The sequence below is a fragment of the Sturnus vulgaris genome, chromosome 4 (genome assembly GCF_052056855.1).
Source record: "Sturnus vulgaris isolate bStuVul1 chromosome 4, bStuVul1.hap1, whole genome shotgun sequence".
In the NCBI taxonomy this organism is placed as follows: Eukaryota; Metazoa; Chordata; class Aves; order Passeriformes; family Sturnidae; genus Sturnus; species Sturnus vulgaris.
Genome location: NC_142246.1, coordinates 18,309,527 through 18,321,010, shown reverse-complemented (window position 1 = coordinate 18,321,010; position 11,484 = coordinate 18,309,527). Strand labels below are relative to the sequence as shown.

The 11,484-nt window shown below is 39.2% G+C and overlaps 1 protein-coding gene across 1 annotated transcript; it reads left to right on the top strand.

Moving 5' to 3' along the window:
* The first annotated feature begins 290 nt into the window (after positions 1 to 290).
* CCKAR (cholecystokinin A receptor) lies at positions 291 to 7,855 on the top strand. Its single transcript, XM_014891514.2, has 5 exons — positions 291 to 886; positions 1,628 to 1,879; positions 4,108 to 4,369; positions 5,989 to 6,116; positions 6,730 to 7,855. The coding sequence occupies exons 1-5, from the start codon at positions 763 to 765 to the stop codon at positions 7,254 to 7,256; spliced, it is 1,293 nt and encodes a 430-aa protein (XP_014747000.1). The 5' UTR covers positions 291 to 762; the 3' UTR covers positions 7,257 to 7,855.
* The last annotated feature ends 3,629 nt before the right edge of the window (positions 7,856 to 11,484 follow it).

Sequence of the window (11,484 nt, the reverse complement as noted above, 5' to 3'; positions counted from 1 at the left end):
GTAAAATTAGTGAGTTCTTCTATTGACTTGCTGGGGTTTGGATCGGGCACGTACAGCAGTTTTGTATGAAATTAAGCACTTAGCCAAATGAGATAAATGTAGCTGCTTTTATTTTTCTGAGTCTACCCTATCTTCAGTTTACTCTGAAAAATACGAAGACAAGAATAATTTCCATGTAAGGAATGCAAAATCTTCACTATGTTTTTCTCTTCTCTGCCCTTTTATTAAACGACTCTTACCATTTTAAATGTTAGTTGAGAGATTAATCACTCTCCTCACTCACTGGGTCTCATTTACAGGCTGTGACATAACAGACTGACTGAGAAATGTTGCAGAGACATGAGCAGAAGCAATCTTGCAAGGGGTTAATGCTGTAATCTTTTTCTAGCCTGTTTATAATCCCAACAGTAGAGCAGTAACAGAAGAGGGTGGATCTAAGAGGTGCCGGAGGGGATGTGTGTGTGTGTGTGTGTGTGTGTGTGTGTGTGCATACGTGTGAGTGTGGATGTGCACACACACTTTGCTTTTCTGAACTGCCGTGTGTGCCCCTGGAATAAATCTTGTTCAGCCAGAACAGGTCTCTGTGTGCTGGGTGCTCCTGCCAGAGCGTCAGAACAGCTTCCTTGCACAGCTGCCTCTCCTGTATTTCTTCTAGAGACTTCATTCAGAAATGTATTTGCTCACTGAAAGCATGGGCAGGTAGTTACAAACGCACTTTCTTCTTCATCAAAGCATCAAAAACTAACCTGTGGATACTGAAGAATGGAAATAGTTGATGCTAGCAGCTTCCTTGGGAATGGTACCAACATTACTGATTTCCTCTGTGATATCATCTTGGAAAATGACACTTTTTTCTGTGTGGAAGATGTACCTTATCCTTCTAAAGGTATGTATGGAAAATTGATTTTTTTCCAGGGAGTTTTAGTCCTAGCTGGATGTAGAGATACTATAGAAAGAAAGAGCTATGCAAGGCATTTTCTCTGAGAGAGTGCAAAATCAACTGCTTGCTTTTAAGTTAGTATGATAAACAGGCAGCAAAAAATTTAGTATGTGCTGGTTTTCCAAGTTCAAAATTGAACTAGGACAAAATTTGGATATAATGGAAAACTAAAACAGTAACACTTTGGAGCACAAAATGCAAACACCTCTGCTAAGGACTTGGAGAAACTTGATTTTTACTCAATTCAGTAACAATGGAGTGATCAGATCTGATACCATGTATGAAAGTGATTTAATATGAAATTATAGCACTCTGAAGCTGAAAAAAATCCATGTATTAAAATGTCTTTTGATTGCTTGATCTTTGATCTTTTCTTACTTTTGCATAAAAATAGGATCTCCCGTGGTAAGTGGCGCACAGTAAGTAACATGAGAAACACATGCTTTAAGAAGTTGTATTTGACTCTCCAAATGTACATTGTATTGCTTACCTTGTAATTTAATGCTATGCAATTTAGATAGCTCAGAATATATTTAAGAATTTCAGCACTTTCACTGATTTTACATTAGTGTAAAGACATAAAATTGAATACAGAGAGGTTTTTACCTTTTGGTTGAAGGTTGAAATATATAATATTAATCTGAGTTGAATACTGTGTAACTGATCTTTTCTTGTGACAATTTTCAGATTTGCATCAGATAATACGGATTCTGCTGTATTGCTTGATATTTCTGCTCAGCATTTTGGGGAACATTCTGGTGATTATGGTGCTGATAAGAAACAAGCGGATGAGAACAGTCACCAATACATTTCTGCTGTCACTAGCAGTCAGCGACCTGATGCTCTGCCTTTTCTGCATGCCTTTCACCCTCATTCCCAACCTGCTAAAAGATTTTATTTTTGGAAGTGCTGTTTGCAAAACTGCCACTTACTTCATGGGTAAGTCTGAGAAGTTTATACCTATTTTGAAGACTGACTGATGAGACAGGTGAGAAGGTATTTAAAGATCTCTAAGAGGCTGACTGTTTCCATCCACCATTGAAGTTACCAGTATTATGAAGAGACAACTTTGTAGTGCAAATCTTCATGGTTCTGGTGTCCTTGGTCTGATACAGCAAAATACAGAGGCGCACACTTAACTTTATTGACATACAGAAGTGTTTTGCTGGATGTGAAGATGTTGCATGGTTAAACTTTAATGAAGAACCCAGCACATGCACTTGCTTACCCATCACTGACAAGATTCTTACCAGTGTTCAGATCACCCACCAGAAATGATGGGCTTGTACACCCTCAGTAAGGGCAGATTTTACCCACAGATTTTTGGCAGCAGTGATACATAAAAAAAAGAAAAGAGAAATAGGCCAAAGTAGGTGTAATTTTTTCAGAGCTGGAAGTTGGAGCAAGTACTCTTAGCAGACAGACCCGGTATGATCAGAGCTCACCAGAAGACCATAAAACACACATAAAGATTTTAGAGGATGACTTTAAGAAGCATCACTTTTATATGCCTTGCCATACTCCTTTTGGTTGTGGAGCCAGGAGCTAGGAGTTTCAAAATGTCTGGGTTGTGTATGTGTGTGTAAGTGATTTTTGTCTCACTTTAATATTTCCTCTCCATTTGCTTGTTTCTTAACCAAAACAACCCCAAGCAAACAAAACAAAACAAACCAATGAAACAAAAGAAACGGAAGAAAAATTAAAAGAAAAAAAGAAGAAAAATTAAAAGAAAAAAAAGAAAAAGAGAAATGAGACAAAAAGAAAAAGGAAAAGGAAAAGGAAAAGAAAAAGAAAAAGAAAAAGAAAAAGAAAAAGAAAAAGAAAAAGAAAAAGAAAAAGAAAAAGAAAAAGAAAAAGAAAAAGAAAAAGAAAAAGAAAAAGATAAAGAAAAAAGGAAAAAGAAAAGGAAAAAAGAAAAAGAAGGAGAACAATATGTAAAGTTTTTGCCACTCTGGGAGACCCTTAGTTGATTGCAGAAACCTCAGGTCCCCTTTCAACTCATGCCCTTGAGAACTTTGATGTAATGTGAAAGTACACACCTAAAGTGTGCGAATGGGAAATCAACATATTTTTGTAGATAAAACCAATAAAACTAAAGGCCATGTTTAAACAATTATAATTAATTGCTGGCAAAAATACCATAAAACGTTACTGAAGCATTGTCATCTTCCTCTTATTCACACCACGTAAATTATTTTATAAAAATCCAGTGAAACAGACCAACATAAAGTTTCTCATTATGAAGCTGTTTTATTTTAAGAATAGTAAGAATTCCCACTAAAGGTTCAGGTAACAGAGGCATCACAAACAGACACTGACAACCATTGCATCAACTATGCTCAGTTTTTCATTTTAATATGTAGAAAGATAAATTTTCAATTACAGATTATTTCTGTAAAGTAAATTGTAACAATATTGGCATTTTATAGTCTGACCCACATTCATAAAGACAAATAAAAGCTCATTCACTGAAAGAAAAATTTGTGGCGAAGTTAAGAAGAAATATTTATAATTGTACATTGGTGAACTTCAGTACCTCAATGAGAGAAACACAGAAAACCACACTGTATTTGATAAAATATGAACAGAAGAAATAAAGGGCAAAGGTTCTGCTTCATGACTTCATTTCTCCTTGTTTGTAACTCCATTAGCATCTAATTAAAAAGTTGTAATAGATTTAACTCTCTTGAATGAGAAAATCAGATCACAAGTCAAGCAGGACACTCAAAAAATTAAAGCAATAGAAAAGGGACTGTGAACATCTGTCTTAAGAGAGTAATTAACCGATTTCAAATGCTTTGTTTGAATTTCAGTGCAATTAGTGGAATGAATAAACTACAGCAGTGAAGAAAATAATTAGGAGTAAAACTGTCTTCTTTCCCTGTTACCAGAATTTTATGGTTTGACAGAGTGTGTATTTTTTCTTGGACTTTTGGAGTAAGAGAAACACAGAGCAGGAATATCAGTCTGGAGCAGTCTGGAGACCCAGACCCACTGCCCACACATTCTTCACTCAATCAGTGTGGTTTTTATAAATACTTCTGCTTATAAATAGTTTGCTATATTTTAATATTTTTGTATGCATACAGCAAGCTAGCAAGACCATTTGAACATAGCATAACCTTTAAAACAAGGGAATAACCTTTTTCTTCATTTTAAATACATAGGTGTCTCTGTCAGTGTCTCTACATTCAACCTGGTTGCCATATCTTTGGAGAGGTACAGTGCCATTTGCAAACCACTGCAGTCCAGGGTCTGGCAGACAAAATCTCATGCCCTGAGAGTGATTGCTGCCACCTGGTGTGTCTCCTTTATTATCATGACACCATACCCAATCTACAGCAAACTGGTACCTTTCACCAAGTACAACAACACCACAGCAAATATGTGCCGGCTCCTTTGGCCAAGCGATGTCATTCAGCAGTCCTGGTAAGACATAACTGGCTGTTAGCAAATGTGTAATTATCTGCTGGAAAACGGGATTTCATGGTAGCAATAAGCCTGTGGAAAATCAAGTATTAACCTTCAGCAAAATGTTTGCACTCTATCATGCTTATTTAAGATGTAAAAAACCCCAACATTTTAAAGCTGCTTGCATTTTGACATTTGCATGACTTTTCCCTTGTCATAGGAAAGACTGCCCAAGATGGCAATGATTCTCACACCATGGTCTGCTAAGCCCCAAGTGTCACTGTAAAGAAAGGATCTGTCACTTGTGGTAGGAATACTGCTTTCACTCATTTACACATAAACTTCAACATTCTCAGAGAAATCCTTGATTAATCTTTGAGAAATGCAGACACTTACAAACACTCTTCTGTGTGCTGCCTTGGCTGTTGCTTTGTTTGAAGGTTCTCTGTTGCAGAGAAGTAGAATATGAGGCTGAAAATGTCTCATTTGAGAATCCTTTTAGTTGCTTATGGAGAATAAGGGCAGAGAGAAGTGGGGAGAGACATGATCCCAGTCCTAAACCTCCAGGCAGAGTAAACAGCAGCAATATCAAATTGCAATAGTACTTAGACATGATGTCCTTGCACATTGACTAAACACTGACTGGCACTGAGAATGTGTAAGATTTTTGATACTGAAGGTCAGTTGGAACTGGGAAAAAGATTAAAGTCTGCACCATTTAGGTACGGCACATCCACAAAGAGAGTAATTTTGTGTTAATGCTTTCAGCAGTAGCCTCAAGTATTTGGTGGCATGAGGAGGAAGGGTACAGGACAAAATGCTCTTCTCTGTGCTCTCCCTACAGATTCCCGGGTGTGTTACTGAGTTTGCACCAAAGTCACAGGGATCAGGAGAGACATAGGCTCATGGATGCATTTAAACTTCATTATTTCCCCAACTTGTCATCACATCAGAGAAGCTGACTAGGAGAGCAGCAGATGTGAAACCAAGTAAAAGCTACTTCTTTTACCAAAGAGATTGCCAGTACTGGGATCTCTCCTCAGGAGCTCTGCATGGCTCCAGGGATGAAAATCCAGCTTGCAGCTGCTCTGTCTTTGCCCACATGGGCCATTGCCCTCAGGAAGTCAGATCTCTCTGAAGCAGAATAATGCAATAATTTACATTGGAAAAGACCTCTAAGATCAATGAGTCCAATCATTAAAATATTTTTAGTGTTCCAAGGACCCCTTTGAGAATCAGCAGGTGCTTATTTAGCTTCTGCAAGGCAGTTTTTACATTGCCCAAAGGTACAGGGCATCCAATGTTGATCTGGTTACAGCAGGGAGCCCCACTCATGGGCAGAGAGAGCTTCTGCCCCCTTTAACACTGTGGGAGTGCCCATCTCCTCTGGGCTGCATAGGTGGGATGAAAGATGGTTTTCAGCCATTATAGTCTTGTTTCTGCTGTACCTTTCTGGGGGAAGCAGAAGAAGTAGGAAGCTTCAAATTTCTGAGGTATCAAAATAATACTTTTTGTTGGCATGAAAAAAAATTTAAAATCTTGAAATCCTTTCTTCCCCAGTTCTCAGTTGTATAAAAAGGAGGTTTTTTCTGGTTTTGTGCCATTCCATATTCTTGGTGTGTCTTTTGATTTTTTAGGTACACTTTCCTGCTACTCACACTCTTTCTTATTCCTGGGATTATAATGATGATTGCGTATGGCCTAATTTCTTTGGAACTCTACAGAGGAATAAAATTTGATGCCAGCCAGAGAAAATCTTCACGAGGTAACAATACATTTTGGTTTGGGGTGGGTTTTTTAAAGTTACAGTTGAAGATACGAGCAGTCATTTTGAGGCTAGTGAAAGGAAAGCCTTCTACTTGCAAAAGTGATCGTTATGGTCAGTTATGTCACAAACTTGCCAGCCGCATTTCTTGATTACAGTTACTCTGCTCTTAGCAAATAAATCTCATCTTCGGCTTGTTTGCAAAGATTTGGGGCAGAATACATTAAATTTCTAATTTGTTTATTATAGAAATACCAGGGCATTTTTCTGGCCATGGATGAGGACCATTTTTGTCAATAAATGTCACAATTAAAATTATCAAATTAAAATAGAAGCATATAACCTTGAAATCTATCTTCTGTCCATACTGGACTAAGCAACATTCTTATGCCTTTTGCATCAGTTTGTATAGAGGTCAGATGTGAGAATATCGGGAGACAGTAGATTCAGAGTAGCTGAATGACTCAGAAGCAGGCCAGTGCTTTCTCTGCAACAGTTGCTCAGCTATGAATTATGCTGTTTATTTAGACTTAGACTGCATTCTTCATTTTTTGTTTGGCTCGCTGTTCAGAGATATTTTGCCAACTATTTAAACAGCACTTTATATGTACAGAAAGAAGAGTGAGTACTTGCAGCGCCAAATACGAGGATGGAGATGGATGCTACCTCAACAAAACCAAAAGAAAAAGGAAAATGCCATTGCAACAGCTGTCTGCTGTGAGCCACAACAAAATAGAGAGAGTGAGAAGCAACAGTTCTTCTGCCAACTTAATGGCCAAGAAACTTGTTATCCGCATGCTGATGGTGATCGTGGTTTTGTTTTTCATTTGCTGGACTCCCATCTTCAGCGTCAATGCCTGGCGAGCCTTCGACACGGCTTCTGCAGACCGGCGTCTCTCGGGGGCTCCCATCTCCTTCATCCACCTGCTGTCCTACACTTCTGCCTGCGTGAACCCCATCATTTACTGCTTCATGAACAAGCGTTTCCGCATGGCCTTCCTGGCCACCTTCACCTGCTGCGCCAAGGAAAAGCCGCCCGCAATACGGGGAGAGGCTGGTGATGAAGAGGAGGGGAAAACGACAAGGGCTTCCCTCTCCAAATGTTCTTACACACACATGTCTGCATCCGCACCCCCCTGAGCTGCAGGAGAGGAGGCAATGAGTGGTGAATTGTCTGGTCTTGGAAAGTGACTGTGGCATCAGCTGAATGCAATTTAGTTCTGAGTTAATGAAACACTTCAGCTGACAGTAAACACAGTGAGGATTTTATGGGAAATTGATGCTATCACTGTCCCGTTGTTACATCATTTTCCCTTCAAAAGTACAAAGGAGGAAGAGAGCTCTGAAGATAAAGGACTTTATGAAAAGCCTTAGAAGTTGCTCTACTTGTAATAAGTTCCACTGCAAAATTGGTGTCCTCTACATCAACAGCTTTGCTCAGTTTTCACATGCAGTTCTGAGTATCTCTTAAAATTTCCAAGATGCAAATAGATTCTCCTCTAACATAAATATATGTAATGCAGTCTTCACTTCACTAGCTATACCTCATAAGCAAAAATCTTTCTGTTATAATTGTAGGATCTTTTCACATTATTTTAGCTGAGCTAATACATGTTAAGATAATTTTGGTGTCACTCTCATGGGAATTTTGGGGTGGCAAGAACGGGCTTGTCCATGTGAAATTAATGCTTTTAAGTAAAATAATTTCTTTTTTTAAAATAAAATTTAAATAAATATCATTGGCTTTGTGGGTGGAATGCTTTCTTCACTCAGGCAATAGCATAAATTAACATAATTTAATGTATTTTTCACTTATATAAACCCCATAGAACACGGGCAAAGAAATTACTTTCTTCTGTGCAGCTGAAAGCACCCACACATACAAGTGGTGGGGTCTAAGATGAGCCACAAAGGCTCGTGTGGAAATTTCCACACTGGGAAGCACAGGGATAAATGCTTGGGATAAAGCAAAGAGTTATTTTACAGAAGAATCAGGACTGAGGACACAGATTGGTGCCCATTGCAGTCTCATTTCACAAATACATTCACAGCCACTTCAAGAACAGCACTGCCAATATGGAAATAAAGACACTGGGTGCAGAATGGCAGAGAGGGCAGATACAATGAACAAAAGCTGAAAGGCTTTGTCAGAAAACAGGTTTTCTAAACTTTGGAGCAGCGATTTTCTCCAACTACACGTGCTTGTAAACAGATTCAATACAGAGTAAAACAACTCTAAATGAAGTAATTGCTGGTGCTTTGTTGAGCAAGGAACCCAGTCTCTTTCCTGTGCAGCACACAGGTGAGTGTGGGTGTTCAGGTTTTGTCCTTTGCTCTGTGGAACTGAGATGGAGAAGTTACATCACTTATTTTGGTTTGTGAAAATATCCTGTTGAAGATGTTTCTATCTTCTAGATGAATCAGTATCATTATAAACCCTTGTTATTAGGCAGAGATTAAATTTGAGCACAGCGTGGAATGTAGATGTGGATATTAAATATAAGACCTCTCAAGGATTTTAATCAGGAAAATCTCATCTCTTTGCAGAATGATTTTAAATTAGAAATATAGCACGAGTTCCAGCACCCAGATCCATGTTGTGCACTCAGTTATTGCCTGAAATGGTTTACCCTAACAACTTAGGACACAACTTTGGCTATTATTTTTTTCATCCAGCTTGTCCACAGACAGGAAATTAAAAAAAAAAAATTCTAAACACTATTTATGCACAATCCATAGAAACAATGTTCTGTCTGCCTAGTTAATAAAGTAGCACTACTCCTGGAGCAGTGCTTAGACTACTGACATTGATCTGACCTTTTGCAAATACCCAACAAATTAAATTATGAGATTTAATTCATAGCAACAAAATGAAGATTTTACTTCACTTATGGATGCATGTTGAGACCCTCTACAAACCTGTCCTGTGTGTTGAAACTGAAGGAACAAACTTAGCTGCTTTGGGATTTATGTGGAACAGTGACAGCAGAAAACATATTTGTGAAGTATTTTATACCACTTGAAAGCCTGGATCAGTTATAGATAATAGTTTAAAAATTGTTGTTTAAGTAAGAAAACCCTCCACATTTTAATAATAAACTGGATGTGACTATTGCTGGCTATGTGCTGTGTTGCAGGACAGCCCATGCCATAGCTCTGTGTGCTCTTTCAAAAGCAAATTCCTTTTCAAATATGTAGCTTCTCCAGTGCCTGTAGAGTGACACAACGGGACATGCACAGTTCACCTGCTCTCACTGATGGAGTCTGAGGATAGTGGTTTCAGATGAAAACCAAAAGCTATTTTCAACAATGCCTTAATCAGATCTTAGCCCCCCGTGGCCTCCCGTAGCTGCAGCTGAAAGGAGCCGAGTTCTGATTGATCCCCCTCTGCTGACTGTCAGGGAGCACAATTTGGAAGTGATGAAATGAGGAAGGCAGGAGAAGATCCTGATGGAGTGGTGGCTGGGAGACAATCAGGGAAGGGTTGAAATGTGCCATTTCTCCAAGGCCCATCTGTGTGTGCGTCACTCGTCCTCTCCATCGCCCCCTCTGCACCCATTTTCTTGTTATACCAACACAGTATTTCTTTTGATCAATCTCCCTAAGCTAAAAGCCTTATGCCAAATTCCAGCAAGAAGTAGGAATTAAGCTTTTAAAATGCAATATTGCAGTCCAGTCGTTTTGTATTCTTCTGCCCTGGTCTCCTAGCACAGGAAATTTCAGCCTTTCTGCGTCTTAATGCCATTTTTCCTGATCTGTGCATTGCAGAAGTCATTCCTGGGTCCAAATGTTCACCTTTCTTTGTTAAAGAATCATGGCATCCTCCCAGTACCTTTAATTCAGATGCTGATGTCACTGAAAAGCTATCTTCAGCATTAATTATGGGTGGAATAAACAGACCAAAATAAAAACAGCCTATGAAATCTTTTCATTTTTGCAGTAGTTTACAGAGTTTTTGGAGAAAAATCCTGTCCTACTACAAGCAGTCCCTAAAAGCAAACTGCTTTCCAGATGTAGCAGACAAATGGAAAACCAATGAACTTCAGGTGCATAATGTCCATAAATCTCAGAAGTTTTAATCTTCTTTCCCTTGCTCCCAACTCCCAGGGTTTTCTCCCCCTTCCTCTGTCTTTCTCTTTTCTCTTTCAGCTGCATGACACGATCTGATTTTTGTCCTGCATGCTTCTCAGTCTCTAGGTTACTTTCCCACTACCACCAATTGATAGATGATTTTTTTCTCTTTGACAGGTTTATTGTCCTTCCCAGATTTACTTTCCCAGAAAGCACTCTCATCTTCATTTCCCCTATCATCTCTGGCTGACAGAGTCCTGCAGCACATTTCTCCAAGCAATATATCCTGCCCACAACACAGTAGTTCTGCAGTCCCTCCCTACAATCCCACATCTGAGCTCACACAGCAGCTCTCGAACAAGCAGGATGTACTAGTTCAGAAAACAAAAGAGGAGCTTTGAATAACACCCAGCTCCTCCTTTGATACTTCTGTCAATATTACTTGCAAGCTCTACTATTAGGGCATGCTTCAATACTGATGCCTTACAGTACTGCTAAATACAGGACTCGGTGAGGGGTCAAAGTAAAGGTATTTCACTATTGCCAAGACAAAACACCTTAATGCTCTTCATGGAAAGCTGTGTGTGGACTCGGAACTCCAGCCACTAAAGGTTTACATCCCCTTACACAAGTCATGGCCTCTTTTCCAGTACCACCAAGCCCTTCTTGGCAAGGTGGGAATGATCCCACTTGCTCCTGCATCCCCTCCTGTTCCTCCTGCCTCACAGCCCAGGGGTGGGGCAAGCCCAGTGCACCCACCATGGTTCATCACAATGCTCTTCTGGCCTGGAATAGATGACTTCAGGATCCATCGATACTGAAATGGATGTCGAGGTAAACTGAGGGTTTCTAGTGGCAAAAGATGCCTTTTCTCAAAATGAAAGTATAGAAAGATAAAACCTAATGGTTTTGAATTTGAGAAAGGATTATGTGAGAGCAGAGGCTGTAGCCTTTTTATTACAGCATCAGAGACAGAGTGGTAGAGAGTATAAAATGAAAGTTTAGACTTTTGCTTGGGTTTTATTTGTAAAATGCTTTGCTCTTCCACGTCAAATATAACATAGATCAATTAATACCACTTCACTCAGATGTGCATGTAGGTCAGCAGTTTGCTCACCTTATGGCCACTGTTTTCCAGTCAATTTTTCTATATGTATTATTAATTTCAGTTAAACAGCTTCAGCTTTTTATGCACAATCCATCCAGCATGCACCCAGCTCTTTTCTCAGGGGTTACATACAGCATAGTAATGCATGCCTTTAACATGCCAGAATTTCTCTCTCAGTGCATATAAAAA